Source organism: Bos mutus, chromosome 9 (assembly GCF_027580195.1).
Source record: "Bos mutus isolate GX-2022 chromosome 9, NWIPB_WYAK_1.1, whole genome shotgun sequence".
Classification (NCBI taxonomy): Eukaryota; Metazoa; Chordata; class Mammalia; order Artiodactyla; family Bovidae; genus Bos; species Bos mutus.
The window spans coordinates 23,310,281-23,335,031 of record NC_091625.1 but is presented as its reverse complement, the minus strand read 5'-3'; the positions used below and the strand labels follow the sequence as shown (position 1 = coordinate 23,335,031).

General features: G+C 39.8%; 1 protein-coding gene across 2 annotated transcripts in view; it reads left to right on the top strand.

Annotated features, from left to right (window-relative positions):
* ME1 (malic enzyme 1) overlaps positions 1 to 24,751 on the top strand; it is a 220,232-nt gene that overhangs the window by 89,020 nt on the left and 106,461 nt on the right. For both annotated transcript variants that reach the window (XR_011465320.1, XM_070376265.1), the window contains exons 4-5: positions 11,643 to 11,718; positions 15,831 to 15,992. Coding sequence is in view for 1 of the 2 variants with exons in the window: in XM_070376265.1 (XP_070232366.1) it covers positions 11,643 to 11,718; positions 15,831 to 15,992 (238 nt within the window). In the remaining variant the exon portion in view is untranslated. The remainder of the gene's footprint in view (positions 1 to 11,642; positions 11,719 to 15,830; positions 15,993 to 24,751) is intronic.

The following is a 24,751-nucleotide window of genomic DNA, read 5'->3' as shown; positions in this document are numbered from 1 at the left end:
TATCTTAGTAGTCACTTTTGATTTCTGAAAACTACAGCCATCTCTGCTAAATAACGCTGTGCATTGATGATTGGGTCCCAGAGTGACAACAGAGCTGTTCAGCTGTGTGGATAGTCCTCTTGTATTTTCCCTGGCATCAAGCGCTGTATCATGTCTTTCATAAAATAAATATGAATCAATGGTAAATATGGAATGAGCATCTGAATTTCACTTTTTGGTATACATACTGTTTGTTTCAGGGTTGTATTGCTGTGTTACAAATTACTACAAACTTAGCTGATTAAGACAACATCCATTTATTAGCTAACAGTCCTGAAGGTCAGATTTCTGGCATGGTGTGGTTGGGTCTATGTTTAGGGTATCAGAAAGCCTAAATCGTGGGACTAATCTGCTCCCAAGGTGACTCTTGTTGGCAGAGTTCAGTTCCTTGCGATTGTAGAACTGAGGTCCCCATTTCCGTGTTGGCTATCAGATGGAGACTGCTCTCAGCTGCTGGATGTAACTGTTATTCCTTGCCACTTGGTGTCCTCTAGATTCGCAGTAGTGCTTGGAGTCCTTCTCACTCCTTGAGCCTCTGACTTCCCCTTCTTTGAGCTGCTGGAGAAATTCTCTAAATGAATCTTAAGAGTATGGACCCACCCAGATAATCTTCCTATCTGCAGGCCAGCCGAACTTCCCAGTGTCATTCACCTAGAGTACAGTCCGTGCACAGTCCTAGGGCTGATTCAGGATGTGAACATCAGAGAGGTGGGAAATCTTGGGACCATCTGTCCCAAGATGATAGAAATCTGTCTACCACACTAATTTTCACTCCTCAGGAGGACTGAGACTAAAAATAGAGCTTTAAATATCGTCTGCAGTAAGCAAAATGAATTCACAAGATTATCACTGCAGAGCAAAATCAAGTAGTTACGCAATGAAAAATGTCATGCCTGTTAGCAGTGATAGGATATTATATATAGAACAAACACCTCAAAACTCTTACTTTTGGAAGTTGATGACCAGAGGAAGTTGGAAATCTACCTTTCTCTTCTAACCTCAATTAAAAATTTTTTATTTTAATCATAAATTGCTTTTAAGTCAGAAGGCCCCTGACTTTCCGCTGGGTCCTTCCTAACCTATAGACTGTCTCATCCTAGTTTTATTTCTAAGTTAAACCAGAATGAAGCCCAGGGTGATTAAACTACTTTATTTACCTGATGTGATCTTATAATAATCTGTGATTCTTTCTCGGATGTAGTAATTCTTGGAGCTGTCAGTTGGTTCTCTCATTATTTCTGAAGTCTTTTGCCATCATTAAAACCTTTTGCCCCCAGGTTAACGCTAAGAATTCAAATGGCAGATCTGTTAGGAGCAAGTACTCCAAGTCCTAGAACTGGGCATTGGCTCTGGTACTGTGCTTTTCCAGGGACTTTCCCCATAATTTGTGGTTCCTTTTGTCTGTTCCTTGGCCTTGTCATTTTCAGAAGACCCCCAAAATTACATACGTCGACCACATAGCACCTGAGTGTTCTCTGGCCCAGGTTTTTTGCTGTAATGTTTTCCCCAACATTGGGTTAGCTAGTGCCAAATCATGTCTAAACTAACTTTCCCTTTTCTGCTTTCATGCTATAGCTCCTTGTTTCCTTCTTCTTTTTTTTTTTTTCTCCTATGAGCAATGCAGAATTCCTGACTTAAGAGTTTATAATCTAATAGGACAAACATATAGGAAAGTGAAAAATTATATGACAATATGATAAGTATTATGTTACAGAAAAGCAGCAAGGGCCTGTGGGATTTGAGACATTCCAGCTCAGCCCGAATGTTGGTCAGGAAATATTTCCAAGAGGAGGTAACACTTGCATGGTCTGTGATAAGCAATTAGGAGCTGGCCTAGTTGGGAAGAGGAGCTGGGGGCATTGGAGGGAGGCCTAAATGAATCCTTTAAAGATGATCCAGAGTTGGAAACGAGATCATCCTCAAGCTGAACTAGTTGAGCAAATGCCAAGAGGAAAGGATGGGACCAAAAACGGGAGATAAAGCTAACTGATCAGATATTCTGCAGAAGCTGAAGCAAATTGAGCCTTGAAAATGAGTCCAAGGATGGGAACAAAGCTTGGTCCCAAGACCTTCACCGGGCATGAAAGTGAGAAAGAAAACTGTTTCTAGCCTGAAGAGTGCCAGCATTTAAGGGCTAAAGAAGCAGAAATAGGAGATGGTGAAGGAGACCGGGAAGTGGTCCGAGAGTGACAGCGTGAGAGCAAACTGCGCTTGAAGACGGAGATACTGGGGCCTTATTCATGGATGAATAGTGAATAATGGGAGGAGGTTTCTAGGTGGAGAGCTTACAGCTGAAAGTCTCTATTTTGTCTTCCAAGTGAAAAATGATGTCTGAGTCTGATGAGAGTGTAGAGCTGTGGGGATAAGGGATGGGGAACAACGAAGTAGCCCTTGTGGTCAATCTCAGAGAAATCAATAGGAGGTCCTTGCAGGTGTCATGCTGAATTGTGAGGACCTGGCTGACGATGGGGAGGCTGTGAGGTTTTAATGGATCTAACACGCTTGGTTGAGCTCCTGTCTCAAAGAGCGCTCTGCGGCAGGGCTTGAGGGAAAGAGGAGGCAGATGGATTGATTTAGATTTGGTGGTTTTCTGCAAGGGTGTGACGGAAAGAGCAAAAAGGCTAGGGAGTTAAGAATGGTTGGCAGAACAGATAAAATCTAGCTGAGTAAAGAAGGACTTTCAGTCAGCGTAGACTGCTAATTTAGAGGGAAAAAATAAAAGTAGGGACCAAAAGACAAAAGATATTAATGAAATCAAAGGGTAGTTATACCAGAAGAGGTGATATTTGGAGAAGTATGACATGGATTATTAGATCCTCATATCACAGGCTCTGCTATCATTTCCGATAGATTCAAAGAACTAGACCAGGCTTCCCTGGTAGCTCAGTGGTAAAGAGTCTGCCTGCCAGTTCAGGAGACACAGGCTCGATCCCTGGTCCAGGAGGATTCCACATGCCGTGGAGCAGTTTGTCCCATGCCTCACAAATACTGAACCTGTGCTCTAGAGCCCAAGAACCACAACTGCGAACTCAGGTGCTGCAACTACTAAAGCCCTTGTGCCCGAGAGCCCAGATTCTGCAACAAGAGAAGCTGCCATAGTGAGAAGCCCGCACACTGCAAGTAGAGAGTAGCCTCCATTTGCCGCAACTGGTGAAAAGCCCACACAGCAACAAAGACCCAGTACAGCCAAAAATAAATACATAAAGAGTAAAATTTAAAAATAATAAATAAACTGAAAAAAAAAAGAACTGGACCAAATCAAAAAGAAAAAAATTAAAATACAGGAGCATGATTGATGAGGGAAGACTTTGTATACTTAAATGTATGAAATCTGACAGAAAAATCAACTTGTTTTACTATAAATACATGAAAAACAATGACAAAAGTGAAAGATAAGAAATTAAGAAACTAATTTCTGCAATTACAATAAGCAAAGGGATAAAAGAGCTTCCCTGGTGGCTCAGATGGTAAAGAATCTGCCTGCAACTCGGGAGACCTGGTTTCAATCCCTGGGTTGGGAAGATCCCCTTGAGGAAGACATAGCAACCCACTCCAGGATTCTTGCCTGGAGAATCCCGTGGACAGGGGAGCCTGGTAGGCTACAGTCCATGGAGTCACAAAGAGCCGGACACGACTGAAGCAACTGAGCATGCACACATGCACACAAAGGAATAAAAATCCTTCATCTGTAAAGATGGGATCTAGGTTGGTATTTCCCCAGCAGCTGTGGGTAATTGTAGCTTCTTTTTGCACATCCATCACCAGTTTTTTCTGCTCCTCAACAATTTGAGCAGCAGTCAGGCTGTATCCTCTCTCTGCTTCATGCTCCTCCTGTCTCTGATTAAAAGACCTGGGGGGCCCAGCAAAGGGTTTTGGAGCCTGGGCGGGGTGGAGGGCAGCCTGGCTCAGGTGTGAGCCAAGCAGGTGGAAGGGAGGATCCAGTAAGAGAACGGTCCAGCACCGGGTGTCAGAGCCCCAGGGGGGCCATCTGTGGGGGAGGGCTGCCCACTTCAGAGACTGGCGCCTTGGCGAAGGAAATGGGGCGTGTACGCAGGGAGGGGACAGGATTGATTTCATACAAGAAGGCTGATCAAGTAAGGAAATGTATGAAGCATTATGGGAGTGTGGTTTCTTACTCTAGGAGAAGATTGTCACAAATGGGAAAACCGGGGGGAGAACACGAGGATGAATCCTGTGGTGGTGTTGGAATTGCAGGTATTAGTGTGAATTTATGGTTTGCCATGTATAGACAGATGAATGTATAGTTATAGAAATATATATATGTGTGTGTGTATCTGTATGTGTGCATGCTTGCGTGCTAGGTTGCTTTAGTCATGGCTGACTCTCTGTGACCCTGTGGACTGTAGCCCGCCATTCTTGTCCATGGGATTCTCCAGGCAAGAACACTGGAGTGGGTTGTCATACCCTCTTCCAGGAGATCTTCCCCAAGCAGGGATCGAACCTGTTTCTCTTACATATCCTGCATTGGCAGGCGGGTTCTTTGCCATTAGTGTCACCTGGGAAGGATGTAAGAAGTATGTATGTACACACACATATTCTCTAATTCTGTCTATTGAGTTGGCTTGGCAGCAGCGACACCCCAGTAACAAGGAGTACACTCAGCACTCTGATCTAAATGCTGTTCTCTGCCAGAAAAGGAATCAGAACTCCTTAGAAAAATTGCTGTTTCCAGGGCTGGGCCAGGATAAGCAAACGATGAGCTTGGAACATCCTGTCCCACAAAATCAGGAAGTGCTCAAAGGATGATGGCGATGTGTCGAAAGGACATAGAAACCAGCTTGAAGAGGCTCCCACTGGCCAATTCTGGGACATTTTAAGCATTAAATAAATAATGTTTGCAACAGATTAAACAGAACCTATTTAATGAAATGATAAACACAAGTCCACAGTGATATGAATAAATTTAAAGTTGAATGGAGGAACAGGGTTTTTTCAGTTTTGAAGAATCTTCCCATAAAATAATTGTTCATTACAAAGAGAAAAAAGATCACATTAATCAAATGATCAAAGGGAACATTGTCAGTAATGGGACAAAGCAGGAATGGCGCCACCTGAAAGGACGCAAGGAGAAGCAGCTAGAATCACTTGTGGGGTATTCTTGACCAAGATGGATAGTCTGAATGGGATCACGAGGAAACACCAGTCACATCTACATTGAGTCAAACCTACCAGTCAAACCTACCAACTTACATCATAGAACAGTTTACAAAAACACCTGTAACTTCAAAAGCATTAAGGTCATGGGAAGTCAAGGAAAGACTGAGGAAATGTTTCAGACTGAAGAGGACCAAGGAACATGACAGCTAAAAACAGTGGACTCTTTTGTTATGAAGGAGGTATAGGGAAATGTGAATGATGTCTGAAGATTTCATGATAGCAGTGTATCAATATTAATTTTCTGGTTGTAGTTATAATTATGTAGCAGAATATTTTGGAGAAGGAAATGGCAACCCACTCCAGTATTCTTGCCTAGAGAATCCTGTGGACAGAGGAGCCTGGTGGGCTGCTGTCCACGGGGTCTCACAGAGTAAGATGCGACTGAAGCGACTCAGCATGCATGCGTGCATTGGAGAAGGAACTGGCAACCTAACTCCAGTGTTCTTGCCTGGAGAATCCCAGGGAAGGAGGAGCTTGGCGGGCTGCCGTCTGTGGGGTCGCACAGAGCTGGACACGACTGAAGTGACTTAGCAGCAGCAGCAGCAGAATATTTTTGTTTGTAATGCACTCAATTATTTGGTAATGATGAGGGATCGTGTTGGCTACTTAGCTTGCAAATACTTCAGGAAAAAACAATTTTTGTCATATATTTAGAAGACTTCTTTTAAGCATTTTCTGAAGTAGAGAATAATATTAAAATAGTTTTCATCTGCTAATCCCAAACTCCCAATCTTTCCCTCCCCCAACCCATCCCTCTTGACAACCGCAAGTCTGTTCTCTATGTCTGTGACTCTGTTTCTGTTTGGGTCATATTTTAGGTTCCACATGTAAGTGATATCGTATAGTACTTGTCTTTCTCTCTCTGACTTACTTTTGTTTAGTATGATAATCTCTGGGTCCCTCCATTGGATGGTGCAAATGGCATTATTTCATTCTTTTTTAAGGCTGAGTAATACTTCACTGTGTATGTGTGTATTGTGTGTGTATGCTCAGTTGTGTTTGACTTTCTGCAACCCCTTGGACTATAGCCCACCAGGCTCCTCTGTCGATGGGATTTTCCAGGCAAGAATATGGGAGTGGATTGCCATTTCCTCCTCTAGGGGATCTTCCCAATCCAGGGACTGAACCCATGTCTTTCATGTCTCCTGCATTGGCAGGTGGATTTTTACCACTGCAGTACCTGGGAAGTCCGTGTGTGTGTGTGTGTGTGAATGGACATTTAGGTTTTTTCCATATCTTGGCTATTGTGACTAGTGCTGTTGCTGTCGTATCTTTTCAAATTATAGTTTTGTTTTGATATATGCCCAGGAGTTGAATTGCTGGACCGTGTGATTATTTTTAGCTTTCTGAGGAACCACTATACTGTTTTCCATAGTGACTGCACCAATTTATATTCCCATCAACAGTATAGGAGGGTTCCCTTTTCTCCATGCCCTCTCCCACATTTGTTATTTGTAGACTTTATAATGATGGCCATTCTGACCTGTGTGAGTTGGTACCTCATTGTAGTTTTAATTTGCATTTCTCTAATGATTAATGATGATGAGCATCTTTTCATGTGCCTATATTTTCTTGTTCCAAGCTTTCTTAACATTGTCCTCCCTTGACTTCCTGTGGCTTCAGAAACACTGGTTGTCTTAGATTTTTTTCGCAAGGACTCTTCTTAGTCATCCTAATCTTCTAGGAAAAATATAATTTGTAATATTTCCTCTTTGACCGTCTTTTCTTTCTCTTTTATTCCTTTCAACTCCAGGCATATGATTCTTAACTCTGCATCTTTATCCTAGGTCTCTCTGGATAGGAAACTTCATTTTACCTGAATTAGCTGGTAAAGAATCTGCTTGCAATGCAGGAGACCCTGGTTCAATTCCTGGGTCAGGAAGATCCCCTGGAGAAGGGATAGGCTACCCACTCCAGTATAATGGGGCTCCCCTGGTGACTCAGATGATAAAGAATCTGCCTGCAATGTGGGAGACCTGCGTTCAATCCCTGGGTTGGGAAGATCCCCTGGAGAAGGCCATGGCAACCCCCTCCAGTATTCTTGGCTGGAGAATCCCCATGGACAGAGGAGCCTGACTGGCTTCAGTTCATAGGGTTGCAAAAAGTTGGGCATGACTAAGCACAGCACAACACAGCTTTTGTGGGCATATTTTTTTTCTCATTAGCCTAGACCCGCTGGAGTAACTCAGCTTTCAGTTAGCTACTGGGGCTCACTAATGCAAATTCAAATTTTATGAAAATTACAGAGTCTAAATTTCTTCAGCTTCTGTAGGAGGGCATTATTACTGAAAACTGTAGAATGATTGCTTCCTCCTCTGGGTCAGGAGCAGTCATGAATTCATTGCCATAAGAAAATATATAAGTCTGGTTACCACAGAAAGTTGCATGTTAGAAAATGAACTCTATTTTGATATGAAATTAATTTCATTAGAGAGGTTATGTGAGACAACATCAAGTAAGAATCTAATCTGACAGATCTGTTTTAGAGTGGAATATATACAGTATCAGAGGTTATGAGAAAAGTTTGAAGTGCGTATCTGAGAAAATGATCCACATTTTTAAATTGTCTCAGTTCTAACATGAATTAGACACAATAGTATGAATATTTTAATTGGCATGGGTTAATATGCTTTGACTCAAGATTAAGTATTTTAAACAAATTGATGAATTAATAACCTACAAACTTGGACCAAGAAAATATGTTTATTGTAATCCCATTCATTTAAAAATATCATTGATAGATAATTTTCTTATCTGAACTTTTCATTTTATGAATGTATATATTTATGTATGTTGAGATTAATGTTTCATGTCCAGTTTTTATACCAGGAAGCGTGAGTCTTTGCTGATACACTTTTGGATCTCTTATTACATTTCTCATCAAGGAGACATTCCAGAAGTTTTACAAATTATTCTATCAAAGTGCTAGACTTTGGTGGGACATTACAGATTCTTCATTTTTTGAGCTTTCTCCAAAAGTAAGCACTTTTGCATAAATGAATCTCCTAAGTGCAAGAGATTAGAAGTGTCCAGATGGCTCTCACTGAAGTTGTGCTCATACGTTTGTACAATAAACTTGGACATTTAACTGATGCAAATTTTAATATATTCGTTGTCCTTCTCGTTTAAAACAAAGATGCTGTTTCCTGAGATCAGTGTTACTTGGAAAACCTTGGCTATCTAACAAGTTCCCAAGAAGCATTATTTAATGTACATTGCCAAGAACATCTTAGATAATTCAACAGCATTGCCTTCTTTAAAAAGTCCAAATATATTTCCTATAAATGTGACATTTATTGAGACCTTGTTGGTTGCATATTTGGATATGACAGGGTTCCAAAAGAAATACATAATTTATAATGAGCATATAATCATTCTGGAGAAGGAAAATAACTTCATATGAAACAGCAAAAAATAAGCAGGAAAGGATGTAATTTAGTGCCAACTTGGTAAATTAATATTTTTGTTGAATCAGACGGTCATCAGTCATCTGCCTGTGGTACTTACTATTATAATATAATTTTGGATTACTTAAGTCAGTATAAGTCTGGATTTGCTTCATGTTTTCTGAACTTAAAAACTGTTTTTTTTTTTTTTTAATTTGGAAGGTTTATTTTTTTCAGCACTTTGAAGTCAGCACATATTGTTGGACACGTACTATGTGCCAACACACTTACAGACATTGGGCTTATAAGTATGAGCAAAACAGAGTCTCTGTACTTAAGGAACTTGCTGCTTTGTGTGTGTATGTGTCCTGGAGGGTAGGGGGGCGTGGGCAGTGGCGGGGAGGAGACAGATGGCCAACATGTAAGAAAATAGGTAAGGGAACTTCAGAAACAAAAGTATTATGACAATGGTAAAAATACTCGAGTGGAGGTGCTTGGACTGCTGTTGTCGGAAAAGTCTTGTCTGAGGAATTCAAGTTTGAGTTGAGGCCTGAGTGATGAGAGGGCTTAGGCACCTAATTAGATTTACGGTTTGAAGCCCCAGGGAGTGGTCTCGGTGGAGGACAGACATATGAAAATCTTCACTGTGGACACAACACTGAAAGCCAGGCCAGTCACAGTTGGGATATAGGGTGAGAGTCGAGAGCTGATCTTTGTCTTTATCATATGTCTGTCAGCAGTGTCTTTGGGAAAGCTATTTTTGTGGAGAAGTGAGGAGGAAAGCCTAATTAACAGTGAAAAGAGACTGGGAGGTAAGGATATGAAGGCGCTAAGAATATACACGTCTCTATAGGGTTTTGCTCTGAAGGAGACAGAGTAGAAGGACGGTGGCCTTAAACAGTGGTTAAGATTGTGTGTTTGTTGTGTGTGCTTCTCTGCATTTGAGTCGGATTTAACGATACTACAGCAAAACTTATAAGTTATTGTTGCCAAAATCTTGACTCCCCTGTCCACCGGTGCTGAATGAAAATGCCGAAACAGAGTTTGGAGGAAATAGAAAAATGGCTTTATCTTTTCTTGGCAAAGTGGAATGCACAGCAGACTAGCACCTCAAGTACTGTGCTCCCCATTCCTGAGAATAGAGAGAGGTTATATCCCGGGGCTTGTAGTCTGTGGGTAGGTGATAAGGCTCAAAGCAATGAAGATCTTGTATTTTGTTTTTCCTTTTGCGAAGTTTCAAAATGGCCACAGCTGAGATCATGCAGCTCAGCAACTGGGTCTGGTGTCCCTGAAGTTATCAGCCCGTGACCTTCTTTCTGAAATGCTATCAGAATGGTACAACAGAGTGAAAGGGGAGAAGAATGCCAGGTGCAGAGTGTAATCTATATGGAGTCAGAGAGTAATTATTAATAGCTTTGGGAAGGACAAGTCTAGCTACAAGTGTTTGTTAGTAGTAACAGCTAAAGAATAACCAAGATTGTTTAACTCTTGCAGGCCTGTTTGACTGGTATGTGCCAAAGACTGTTCACTCATTTATGTTTTTGTGGCAATATTAAGACATCTGCACATTTTTTACTTTAATTTTTAAAGTTCCTTGTTAAGCTTTCATAGGAATTGGGAGGCCATAGGAGAGCACCGTTAAAGACTGAGAGTTAAAACTGAACGTGAAGAACAGAGTTACAAACAACGGAGACCACAAAGCAAAGAATCAAGTGAAACTGAGCTCTGGCAGCAGGAGTTTGCAGCAAAGGGTTTATTGCAGGAAGCCAAACAAAGGAACGAGGATAGGCTTGGTCTTTGGTTTGGGTGTTTTTAAAGGGGAAGAACAGAGGCTGGGGTCATCATCTTACATTTAACTACACTCCTTAATCATGGTTTCGAGTGTCAGGATGCTTCTGGTTTGGATTCTCTGGCCAGGTGGTCTGTGGCTTGGGGGTCTGTTAGCTCATCTTGCCTTAGAGAAACAGTCCAAGGTTGTGTGTTAATAATGTTTATCTATAATATCAATGATGTTATTTTTAATACATCAGCGATGATATCAACAACAGCAATTTTAGTGCCTTAACAATGTTAACAACAGTAATTTTAGCATCTGACTCGAATTGATTGAGGATTGAGGGGACAAGAAAGAATAAAGTTCTGGATAGAGGGATTAATCATAAACTTGGTTTGGGGGAGCCTCAGTATCAGGGTTTCACAGGTAATTTTCACATTAAAGGACTGCTCAGCATGTGTTTGTCACTTCAGCCCACTCCTATAGGTGGTCCTGTCTTCACATTGTGAATATGTAATAATGGAATATGCAGTGAAAATGCCTGTGTACATATGCTTCATGCTGTTTTTCAAAGTGCTTTTACATGTATTATCTTATTTAATGAAGACTATAAATTAATCTATGGGAGAAATGATAATGCTATTTAAACTATGTATAAAAATTGGGAATGCTAAATTAAAAATACTTAAGAATATGTGTTATAAGGATTAACCTGCCTTTATTGTAGGTGTCAATATATTATTTAATATGATAACTAATAATATTGCAAGTAATGCTGCTACTGCTGCTAAGTCGCTTCAGTCGTGTCCGACTCTGTGCGACCCCATAGACGGCAGCCCACCAGGCCCCGCAGTCCCTGGGATTCTCCAGGCAAGAACACTGGAGTGGGTCGCCATTTCCTCTTCCAACGCATGAAAGTGAAAAGTGAAATCGAAGTCGCTCAGTCGTGTCCGACTCTTAGCGACCCCATGGACTGCAGCCTACCAGGCTCCTCCGTCCATGGGATTTTCCAGGCAAGAGTACTGGAGTGGGGTGCCATTGCAAGTAATAACCTTACTTATAAGATTCCTGTCCCTTATTTGTTTAAGGAAATAATTTTGGTAAACGTTATTGATAAAGATGGAAATATGTTTAATGGCTTTGATAAAAATTATAGGTAAAAGTGGAGATACAGTAAATGGATTTTAAAATTAAAAAAAAAATGTTCCTGAGAGTTTGACAAGTCTGAAGTAAATTAAAATTACTCTTTTGTTCTTTCCTGTCAGAGGTCTCTTTATTAGTATCCATGATCGAGGACATATTTCTTCTGTTCTTAATGCATGGCCAGAAGATGTCATCAAGGTAAGTTAGTTACCACTTTTTTTCCATTGTGGCACATTTGTTCTTTTTCCTGTCCCATAACATACTGACCCTTTTCACAATACTAGGTAGCGGTAGCATTCTCTAGCGCTTCAATTTATATCCGATTGATTTTTGCATAGTGGATTAATTTTATCCTGATACCATTTAGATTCTAAGTTTCCCCTTTATTTCTGTCAGGTTTTTTTAGTATTTATTTATTTATTGTAAAGTGATGGTAAGTGTTGAAAAAATGTTGAAGTAGTATCTGAATTTCTTTAAGCAAATTCCTGTTTCTTCTGTAATTATTCATCTACTTAGAAGAATCAATGTGGGCAAAAAAACATCTGTTAATTCATTTCCTTTATCATGGTAACCTCAAGTATCTCATGGGACTTCCTTTGGGAGGGAGGAAGCTAATGAAAACAGAATAATGTTGTATCTGACATTTAGTAGCTTTCTAAGTGAGACACTTTACCTAGATTAACTCATGTATTTAGTATCATGGTAATTCCATGAGGAAAGGAAGGTCCAGGTGGATTACACAGTAGTATGTGGTGGTGGTGGGAACTGAATGATGGTGTCTCAAGGTGCCTCCTCCAAAACAGCCTAACATATTGACCCTTTGTAATGAGACATGGAAGATTTAACAAAGATCAGCTTTATGGAATATGCAGAAATAATTTTCACCCTCCTCTTCAATGTATTTACTTTTAAGGCAGTTCTTTAAGAGCTGTGTAAGATTGCCGGGAAAAATATCAATAACCTCAGATATGCAGATGACACCACCCTTATGGCAGAAAGTGAAGAGGAACTAAAAAGCCTCTTGATGAAAGTGAAAGAGGAGAGTGAAAAAGTTGGCTTAAAGCTCAACATTCAGAAAACGAAGATCATGGCATCTGGTCCCATCACTTCATGGCAAATAGATAGGGAAACAGTGGAACAGTGTCCGACTTGATTTTTCTGGGCTCCAAAATCACCACAGATGGTGACTGCAGCCATGAAATTAAAAGACACTTACTCCTTGGAAGGAAAGTTATGACCAACCTAGATAGCGTATTAAAAAGGAGAGACATTACTTTGCCAACAAAGGTCCATCTAGTCAAGGCTATGGTTTTTCTAGTGGTCATGTATGGATGTGAGAGTTGGACTGTGAAGAAAGCTGAGTGCCAAAAAATTGATGCTTTTGAGCTTTGGTGTTGGAGAAGACTCTTGAGAGTCCCTTGGACTGCAATGAGATACAACCAGTCCATTCTAAAGGAGATCAGCCCTGGGTGTTCTTTGGAAGGAATGATGCTAAAGCTGAAACTCCAGTACTTTGGCCACCTCATGCGAAGAGTTGACTCATTGGAAAAGACTCTGATGCTCTGAGGGATTGAGGGCGGGAGGAGAAGAGGACGACAGAGGATGAGATGGCTGGATGGCATCACTGACTCAATGGACGTGAGTTTGAGTGAACTCCGGAAGTTGGTGATGGACAGGGAGGCCTGGCGTGCTGCGATTCATGGGGTTGCAAAGAGTTGGACGTGACTGAGCGACTGAACTGAACTGAACTGAATATAGGTGAATAGAAACCTAAATGGAAAGATCACAAAAATTTTTGTTTACGCATTATTGTGTGGTAGAAAAAGCAAACACTCAGGTCTTGGTTCTTTGACATTAACCAGATAAATCACCTGAGGCAAATTATTTCAGTTTTCTGATCTTCAGAGGGATAGAAGAGGGACAGAAAATAAGAGGGATAGACTGAATATACTCCAAATCCCCCCTTACTTCCAAAATGCTCTGATTCTGTACATTAGTCCTTATGATAATAATAGTATTAATACCTACAGTTTTTTTGAGAATTTGTAATGTATCGGGTACTGTGATAAGTTCTTGTATATCATGATTTCATTGTATTGAATCATCAGTTCAGTTCAGTCTCTTGGTCGTGTCTGACTCTTTGCAACCCCATGGACTGCAGCATGCCAGGCCTCCCTGTCCATCACCAACTCCCAGAGTTTACTCAAACCCATGTCCATTGTGTCGGTGATGCCATCCAACCATCTCATCCTCTGTCACCCCCTTCTTCTCCCACCTTGAATCTTTCCTAACATCAGGGGCTTTTCAAATGAGTCAGTTCTTCCATCAGGTGGCCAAAGTATTGGAGTTTTAGCTTTAACATCAGTCCTTCCAGTGAACACCCAGGACTGATCTCCTTTAGGATGGACTGGTTGGATCTCCTTGCAGTCCAAGGGACTCTCAAGAGTCTTCTCCAACACCACAGTTCAAAACCATCAATTCTTCGGCGCTCAGCTTTCTTTACAGTCCAACTCTCACATCCATACATGACCACTGGAAAAACCATAGCCTTGACTAGATGGACCTTTGTTGGCAAAGTAATGTCTCTGCTTTTTAATATGCTGTCTAGTTTGGTCATAACTTTCCTTCCAAGGAGTAAGCATCTAATTTCATGGCCTTCCATCACCAGTCACATCCACAACTGGGTGGTGTTTTTGCTTTGGCTCCATCTCTTCCTTGTTTCTGGAGTTATTTCTCCACTGATCTCCAGTAGTATATTGGGCGCCTACCGACCTGGGGAGTTCATCTTTCAGTGTCCTGTATTCTTGCCTTTCATACTGTTCATGGGTTTCTCAAGTAAGAATACTGACGTGGTTTGCAATTCCGTCTTCAGTATTGAATCATAGATTTATTCAATTGACTAATGCTTGTTGATCGTTTTCTGTGTGCCAAGTGCTATGCTAGGTATTGGTGTATGGTGGTGAGCAAACACAATTGGTTCCTAATTTCATGCATCTACTCTGAAAAGTACCTTTTTTTAATCCCCATTTTTATCTATAAGAAACAGAAGCTTTAATTCATCAGTTTATCCAAAGTCAAATAACATTTTTATTCTAGGCTCAATGGATATGATGAGTGTAGTAGTTTGTAGAAAATCTAATAAATTTTGTCTCACAAAATTGGTTTTGCTTAAATTTATATAATGGCCATGAATTACAGAATAAAGATGATAGATCCATTAATTTCAATAAAGACAACAAATTACTTAGAATTAAAATCTCCACATGATTAAAATGCATGCTTTTTAGATATAAAAATAAACTAAAGTTAGAAATAAACGAAAATAAACTTAGATTAGAAATAAGCTAAAATAAAAAATAATTGTCTAGTAATACTCTACTGTCAGTTAAGAGTAGCAATAGACCGTGCTTGGTAGAACAGTATCCGGTGTAATAAGAGTTGAAGAGGATAAATCAGCATTATTGTGAAATTAGGAGGATACTTAAACTAAAGATCAGAGCACTGGGGACTCCTCAGTAATTATGTGCTATTTAATCATGGGCTCTCCTCTAATGGTACTCAAAATGGATGTGATTAGTTTCCAAGCTGTCATGAGTGTCACTTTATTTCCCAGTTTGAGCTTTTTATTTATGTGTACTCTGCCCATGTACTCCTCCTGACTGAAGACTGAGTTCTTTAAGTTGTTTGAATCATTCTGAAGGAGATCAGCCCTGGGATTTCTTTGGAAGGAATGATGCTAAAGCTGAAACTCCAGTACTTTGGCCACCTCATGCGAAGAGTTGACTCATTGGAAAAGACTCTGATGCTGGGAGGGATTTGGGGCAGGAGAAGAAGGGGATGACAGAGGATGAGATGACTGGATGGCATCACTGACTCGATGGACGTGAGTCTGAGTGAACTCCAGGAGTTGGTGATGGACAGTGAGGCCTGGCATGCTGCGATTCATGGGGTCGCAAAGAGTCGGACATGACTGAGCGACTGATCTGATCTGATCTGTCTTTTTATTTTTAAACAATCAAATTAATCATCTGTATATATTTTAGAACTACATTTAAAATACATGTTTCCAATTTATTCTCCCCACTCTTCTACGCTTAATGATTATACAAAATCGTTTCCATCATTTATGATCATATAAAATGATTATACAAAATCATTTCCATCATTTATGATCATATAAAATCATGTCCATCATTTATGTTTTCTGACAGCTTAGTATTTCATTGCATAAATAACTTCAGAAATAGAGAGTAGGAACTATGGCCCAGGATTTGCAAACATCTATTAATATATTTTTCTTTTTATTCAAGGCTATTGTGGTGACTGATGGAGAACGTATTCTTGGCTTGGGAGACCTTGGCTGTAATGGGATGGGCATCCCCGTGGGTAAACTGGCTCTGTATACAGCTTGTGGAGGGATGAACCCTCAACAGTGTTTGCCTGTCATGCTGGATGTGGGAACGGAAAATGAGGTAAACGCTTTAAGTCTGTAACAGCTATACACCTTAAAAAGTAGTACCATTCCTGCATTTTGAGATTATTTTAGGAACCTCATGAAATTCATATTTTTTCTTTGATTCTTTCTCTCTCCTCAAACCTATCCCTCAACTCCTATAAGAAAAATTATTCATTCTCTTTTCCGTTTCTTTTCTTCTTTTCTATAATATGAATAATCTTTTACCAGCTTCTTTAGTGTTTTATTATCCTTTAGTAAGCACTCAGCCCATTATTCTGTAGAGTGTATGATTTACTTTAGGGTATCATAGTTACTTTTAAAAAATTACTGTTTTTTATACTAGACAGAAATTTATTAAGTATAGTCAGTCTGATATCTTGTTCTAAAAGTCTGCAGTAGATTATTTGGAGTTTAGCATTTCTCTTTACTGCATTGATAGACTCTTAGAGTTATATATTAAAGTGAAGTCGCTTAGTCGTGTCCGACTCTTCCTGACCCCATGGACTCTAGCCTACCAGGCTCCTCCGTCTATGGGATTTTCCAGGCAAGAGTACTGGAGTGGTTACCGTCTGAGTCACGGTAAAGCATCTGCCTACAATGCAGGAGACCCAGGTTCAGTCCCTGGGTCGGCAAGATCTCCTGGAGAAGGGAATGGCAACCCACTCCAGTATTCTTGCTGCCCCCCCACCAAAAGTTGTATATTAAGTAGTACATAATTTTGCTCATCTGTAATTGGTAATACTTGGATCAATTGTGGGTGATAGATGAGCTTGCCAGGTGGCATTAGTGGTAAAGAACCCACCTGCCAGGTGCAGGAGTCATAAGAGACGTGGGATCAATCCCAGGGTCAGGAAGAGCCCCTGAACGAGGGCATGGCAACCTACTCCAGTATTCTTCCCTGGAGAGTCCCATGGACAGAGGAGTCTAGCGGGCTATGATCCATAGGGTCACAAAGAGTCAGACACGACTGAAATGACTGAGCACACACACATGGGTGATAGATACTAGAAATTAAAGGTAGAATTTTCTGAAATAGAGATGAAAAATAATGGTCAATTAAGATAGACTTTTAAAAAGTTGCATGTGAATATCAAACCTAGGCCTAGAATGTCATCATCAAATGAGATATTTATCATGTTAAGGTGTGTTCTCTCTGTACCCACTGTGTTGACAGTTTTTATCATTAATGGATGTTGAATTTTGTTAAAAGGCTTTTTGTCATCTGTCGAGATGATTATATGATTTTTCTATTGTTTAATTGGTTAATGTGTCTCACATTGATGTGTTGCATCACATTAATTTGCTGATATTGAACCATACTTGCATTCTTGGGATAAATCCCACTTGATTATGGTGTTTGATTCTTTTGATGTATTATTGAATTTGTTTTGCTAATATTTAGTTTAGGATTTTTATTTCTATGTTCATCAGTGACATTAGCTATTAATTTCCTTTTTTGTGTGGAACATCCTTCTCTTATTATTTATATCAAGGTGATAGTGGCCTTTAGAATAAGCTTGGAAGGATTCCTTTCTCTTCTAGTTTTTGAAATAGTTTGAGATGGATAGGTGTTAACTCTTCTTTAAATGTCTTATAGAGTTTTCCCTGTGAAGCTGCATGGTTCTGTACTTTCATTTGTTGAGATTTATTATTATTATCACTGATTGAATTTCATTTCTTATAATAAGTTCGTATTTTGTATTTTTTCATAATTCAGTTTTTGGGAGATGTAAATTTCTAAGAATTTATTCATTTCTAGTAGGCTGTCCATTTTATTGGCATATGATTGTTCATAGTAATCTTTTATGACCCTTTGTGTTTATGTGGTGTTTCTTTTTTAACTTTTCATCTTTTATTTCTGGTTTTATATATTTGGGCCCTTTCTCTTTTTTCCTTGATAAATCTGACTATAGGTTTATTAATTTTGTTTATCTTTACAAAGGACCAGCTCTTAGTTTCATTGATGTTGTCTGTTTTTTTTAGTCTCTATTTCACTTATTTTTGCTCTGATCTTTATGATTTTTTTTCCTTCTTTGGGTTTTGTTTTGTCTTTTTTTTGTAGTTCTTGAGGTGTAAGTTTAGATGGTTTTAGATTTTTCTTGTTTCCTGTGGTAGACATATATTGCTATCAACTTTCTTAGAAATGCTTTTGCCGAGTACCTTAGGGTTTTGTTTTTATTTTAATTGATGTATAGTTGATTTACTATATATTATGTAAGTTTCAAGTGTACAGCATTCTAATTCACGATTTCAAAATCTTTAAAGGTTATATTCCATTTATAGTTATTATTATATAAAATATTGGCTATATTCCCTGTGATATACAATATATCCTTGTAACTTATTTATTTTATACATAATAGTTTTGACCTCTTAATCTCCTATCCCTCTATTGTCCTTTACACCATCTCTCTCCTGTACTGATAATCACTAGTTTGTTCTCTGTACCTGTGTGTGTTTCTTTTACATTATGTTCACTAGTTTATTTTGAGATTCCACATATAAATGATATCTTACAGTATTTGTCTTTCTTCGTCAAACTTATTTCACTTTCACTTTAGGATAATACCCTGCAGGTCCATCCATGTTGTTACAAAAAGCAAAAGGTCATTCTTTTTTATGGCTGAGTAGTATTCCTGTGTGTGTGTGTGTGTGTGTGTGTGTGTGCGTGCACGCGCGCATGCGCCACATCTTCTTTATCCATTCATTTCTTGTGGATACTTAGGTAGCTTCCATGGCACCCCACTCCAGTACTCTTGCCTGGAAAATCCCATGGATGGAGGAGCCTGGTAGGCTGCAGTCCATGGGGTCACTAGGAGTTGGACATGACTGAGCGACTTCACTTTCATGCATTGGAGAAGGAAATGGCAACCCACTCCAGGGTTCTTGCCTGGAGAATCCCAGGTACGGGAGAGCCTGGTGGGCTGTCGTCTATGGGGTCACACAGAGTCGGACACGACTGAAGTGACTTAACAGGTAGCTTCCAAACCTTGGCAGTCGTAAATAATACTATGAACATTGAGGTGCATGTATCTTTTCAGCTAAGTGTTTTCGTTTTCTTTGAGTATATAAAGTGAAAGTGAAGTTGCTCAGTCATGTCTGACTCTTCGAGACCCCGTGGACTGTAGCCCACCAGGCTCCTCCGTCCATGGGATTCTCCAGGCAAGAATACTGGAGTGGGTTGCCATTTCCTTCTCCAGGGGATCTCCCCAACCCAGGGATCAAACCCAGGTCTCCTGCATTGCAGGCAGACGCTTTAACCGCTGAGCTACCAGGGAAGCCCTTCTTGGGTATATAACCAGAGTGTAATTGTGTGGCCATATGGTAGTTCTGTTTTTAGTATTTTGAGAAACCTTCATACTATTTTCCATAGGGGCTACACCAATTTACTTTCCCACCAGTGATGTATGAGGGCTCCCTTTTCTGCACATCCTGCCAACATTTGTAATTTGTGGTCTTTTTGATGATAGCCATTCTGAGAGGTGTGAGGTGATATTGCATTGTGGCTTTGATTTGCATTTCTCTGATGATTAGTGAGGTTAAATATCTTTTCATGTGTCTGTTGGCCATCTGTATGTCTTCTTTGGAAAAATGTCTATTCAGTTCTGTCCATTTTTTAATCAGGTTATTTTTTAATATAAGCTGCCTCTATATTTTGAATATTAACCCCTTATTGATATCATTTGCAAATGTTTTCTCCCATTCAGCAGGTCATCTTTTTGCTTTGTTGACTCTTTTCTTTCCTGAGCAAAAGCTGAGTTTAATTAGATCTGATTTGTTTATCTTTGCTTTTGTTTCTTTTGCTTTTTGGAGACATACTCAAAAGCATTGTTATGATTTATGTCAGAGTGTTCCAGCTATGTTTTCTTCTGGGAGTTTTATAGTTTCTGGTCTTACATTTAGGTCTTGAATCCATTTTGATTTTACTTTTGTGTGTGATGTTAGAGAATGTTCTAATGTCATTCTTTTACATGTAGCTGTTCAATTTTCCCAGCACCACTTATTGAATAGATTGTCTTTTTTCCATTTCATATTCTTGCCTCCTTTTTCATAGATTAATTGAATATAAGTGTGTGGGGTTTATTTCTGAGCTCTCTGTTCTATTCAGTTGATTTATGCATCTGTTTTTGTGCCAGTATCATGCTGTTTCGATTATTATAGTTTTTAATATGGTCTGAAAACAAAGGTCTGTCTAGTCAAGGCTATGGTTTTTCCACTGGTCATGTATGGATGTGAGAGTTGGACTGTGAAGAAATCTGAGTGCCAAAGAATTGATGCTTTTGAACTGTGGTGTTGGAGAAGACTCTTGAGAGTCCCTTGGACTGCAAGGAGGTCCAACCAGTCCATTCTAAAGGAGATCAGTCCTGGGTGTTCTTTGGAAGGAATGATGCTAAAGCTGAAACTCCAATACTTTGGCCACCTGATGCGAAGAGCTGACTGATTGGAAAAGACCCTGATGCTGGGAGGGATTAGGGGCAGGAGGAGAAGGGGACGACAGAGGATGAGATGGCTGGATGGCAACATCGACTCAATGGACATGAGTTTGGGTGAACTCCGGGAGTTGGTGATGGACAGGGAGGCTTGGCATGCTGCGACTCATGAGGTCGCAAAGAGTTGGACACGACGGAGCGACTGAACTGAACTGAACTGAACTGAAGTCAGGGATCCTGATTCCTCTAGCTCTATTCTTTTTCAACGTTGTTTTGGCTGTTGGAGTTCTTTTGTGTTTCCATAGAAAATTTTAAATTATTTGTTCTAGGTCTGTGAAAAATGTCCATGGTATTTAGATAGGGATTGCACTGAATCTATTCAGTGCCTTGGATAGAATAAGCACAGAATGTTGTCATTTTAACATTAATTTTTCTAATCCATGAACATTATTATGTATTTCCATCAGTTTATGTCATCTACAATTTCTTTCATCAATATCTTACAGCTTTCTGTCTTTTACCTCCTTAGATAGGTTTATTCCTAGGTGTTTTATTATTTTTGATGTGATGGTAAATATGATTGTTTCCTTAATTTCTTTTTCTGATCTTTTGTTGTTAGTATATAAGAATCCAAGAGATTTCTCTGCGTTAATTCTGTGTCCTGCAACTTTGCTGAATTCTTTGGTGAGCTCTAGGAGTTTTCTGACAGCACTTTTAGAATTTGCTGGAGTTGGTGATGGACAGGGAGGCCTGGCATGCTGCAATTCATGGGGTCGCAAAGAGTCGGACATGACTGAGTGACTGATCTGATCTGATCTGATGTATGTGCTAAGTTGCTCGGTGTGTCCAACTCTTTGTGACCCCATGAACTGTATAGCCTGCCAGGCTCCTCTGTCCATGGTATTCTTCAGGTAAGAATACTGGAATGGGTTGCCATTCCTTTCTCCAAGGGATCTTCCCAACCCAGGGATCGAACTTGTGCCTCTTACATCTCCTGCATTGGCAGTCAGGTTTTTTACCACTAGAGCCACCTAGGAAATCTCATTGCTATGCATATTATCATTTAATCTACAAACAGTGACAGTTCTATTTTCTTTCCAATTTGAATTCCTTTTATTTCTTGTATAATTGCCATGGCTAGGACTTGCAAAACTGTGTTGAAAAAAAGTGGTGAGCGTGGATATCCTTCTCTTGTTTCTGGTCTTAGAGGGAATGTTTTCTGCTTTTCACCATTGAGAATGATGTTGGCTATGAGTTTGTCACATATGGCCTTTATTATATTGAGGTAAGCTCCCTGTATGGCCACTTTCTGGAGAATTTTTATCATAAATGAGTATTCAATTCTGTCAAAAGCTTTTTCTGCATCTATTGACATTATTATATGGTTTTTATTCTGCAGTTTGGTAATGTGGTGTATCACACTGACTGATCTGCAGAAATTGAATCTTTGCATTCCTGGGATAAATCCCACTTGATTATGGTGTATGATCCTTCTAATGTATTGTTGGATTCAGATTGCTAGTATTTTGTTGAGGCGTTTCGGGTCTGTGTTCATCAGTGATATTGGCCTGTAATTACTTTTTGTGTGTGTGATATCTTTGTCTGATTTTGGTGTCAAATGGAAGCTGACCTTGTAGGAGTTCGGAAGTGTTCCTTCCTCTGCGGTTTTTTTGGTATGGTTTGTAGAGAAATGGTATAAACCTTTTCTGAATGTTTGGTAGAACTTAACTTTTGAAGCCGTCTGGTCCTAGACTTTTGTTTGTTGGGAGTTTTTAAAATTACTCATTCAATTTCATTACTGGTATTAGGTCTGTTCACATTTTCTGTTTCCTCCAAATTCAGTCTTGGGATAGTGTACCTTTCTAGAAATTTATTCATTTCGTCTCAGTTGTCCATTTTATTTGTTTATTGTAGTCTGTTGTGATCTTTTGTATTTCTGTGGTGTCTCTCGTAACTTCTTTTTCATTTCTGACCTTATTGACTTGGGCCTTCTGGATTTCTTCTCTTGATGAGTCTGGCTAAAGGTTTATCAATTTTGTTTGCCTTTTCAGAAACCCAGCTCTTAATTTCGTACATCTTTTTTTAAAGTTTCTGTTTTATTTATTTCTGCTCTGACCTATATGGTTTCTTTCCTTCTACTAACTTTCGGATGTTTTGTCCTTTTTCTAGCTCCTTTGGGTATAAGATTAGGTTGTTTGAGAGTTGTCTTAGTTCCTGAGGGAAGCTTGTATCAGTATAAACGTCCATCTAAGAACTGCTTTTGCTGCATCCCATAGATTTTGGATCATTTTGTTTTTATTTTCGTTTATCTCCAGGCATTTTTTGATGTCTTCTTTGATTTCTTCAGTGATTCATTAGTTGTTTAGTAGCATATATTTTAGCCTCCACGTGTTTGCTTTTTTTGCATTTTTTCTTGTAGTTGATTTCTGGTCTCATAGCATTGTGGTTAGAAAATATACCTGATACGATTTCAGTTTTCTTAAACTTACTGTGGCTTGTTTTGTGGTCTAGCATGTGATCTGTTCTGAGAATGTTCCATGTGCACTTGAAAAGAAATGTGCATTATGCTGGTTTTGGATGGAATGTTTCATAAATCTATTAAGTACATCTGGTCTAATGTGTTGTTTAAGGGCGATGTTTCCTTATTGCTTTTCTGTGTAGATGATCTGTCTATTGGTGTAAGTGGGATGTTAAAGTGCCGTACTATTATTACTGTTGCTTTCTCCCTTTATGTTGTTAATACTTGTTTTACGTATTTAAGTACCACATGTTGTTGTTCAGTTGCTATGTCATATCCAACTCTTTGCAACCCCATGGACTGCAGCATACCAGGCTTCCCTGTTCTTCACTATCTCCTAGTTCAGTTCAGTTCAGTCGCTCAGTCATGTCTGACTCTTTGCGACCCCATGAATTGCAGCACACCAGGCCTCCCTGTCCTTCACTACCTCCCGGAGTTCACCCAAACCCACGTCCATCGAGTCAGTGATGCCATCCAGCCATCTCATCCTCTGTCGTTCCCTTTTCCTCCTGCCCCCAATCCCTCCCAGCATCAGAGTCTTTTCCAGTGAGTCAACTCTTCACATGAGGTGGCCAAAGTACTGGAGTTTCAGCTTTAGCATCATTCCTTCCAAAGAAATCCCAGGGCTGATCTCCTTCAGAATGGACTGGTTGGATCTCCTTGCAGTCCAAGGGACTCTCAAGAGTCTTCTCCAACACCACAGTTCAAAAGCATCAATTCTTCGGTGCTCAGCTTTCTTCACAGTCCAACTCTCACATCTCCTAGAGTTTGGTCAAATTCATGTACTTGGTCAGTGATGCTATCTAGCCATCTCATCCACTGCCACCCCTTTTCCTTTTGCCTTCAATTTTTCCTAGCATCAGGATCTTTTCCAATGAGTTGGCTCTTTGCATCAGGTGGCCGAAGTTGTTGTTAGTGCTTCAGCTTTAGCGTCAGTCCTTCCAGTGAATATTCAGGATTTATTTCCTTTAGGATTGTCAGGTTTGATCTCCTTGCAAGTCCAGGGGACTCTCAAGAGTCTTCTTTAGCGCCACAATTCGAAAGCATCAATTTTTTGGCACTCAGTCTCCTTTATTGTTCAACTCTCACCTCCGTACATGACTACTGGAAAAATGATAGCTTTGACTATATGGACGGTTGTTAGCAAATTGATGTCTCTGCTTTTTAATATGCTGTCTAGGTTTGTCATAGCTTTTCTTCCAAGGAAGAAGCATCTTTTAATTTCATGGCTGCAGTCACTGTCTACAGTGATTTTGGAGCCCAAGAAAAGAAAATCTGTCACTACTGCTACTTATCTTTCTTCTATTTGCCATGAAGTAATGGGACAGGATGCCATGATCTTAGGTTTTTCATGTTGTTTCAAGTCAGCTTTTACACGCCCCTCTTTCACCCACACCAAAGAGGCTCTTTAGTTCCTCTTCAGTTTCTGCCATTAGAGTTGTATCATCCACGTGTCTGTGCTTGTTGGTTTTTCTCCCGCCATCTTGATTCCAACTTGTGATTCCTCCAGTCCAGCATTTTGCATAATGTACTCTGCATATAAGTTAAATAAGCAGGTGACAATATACAATCTTATTGTACTCCCTTCCCAATTTTGAACCAATCTGTTATTCCATGTCTGGTTCTAACTGTTGCCTCTTGACCCTGATGCAGGTTTCTTAGGAAGCAGATAAGGCAGTCTGTTATTCCCATCTCTTTAAGAGTTTTCCACAGTTGGTGGTGATCCACACAGTCAAAGGCTTTATTGTAGTCTTTTATTGTAGGCTTTATTGTGAAGCAGAAGGAGATGTTTTTCTGGAATTCCTTTGCTTTCTCTATGATCCAACA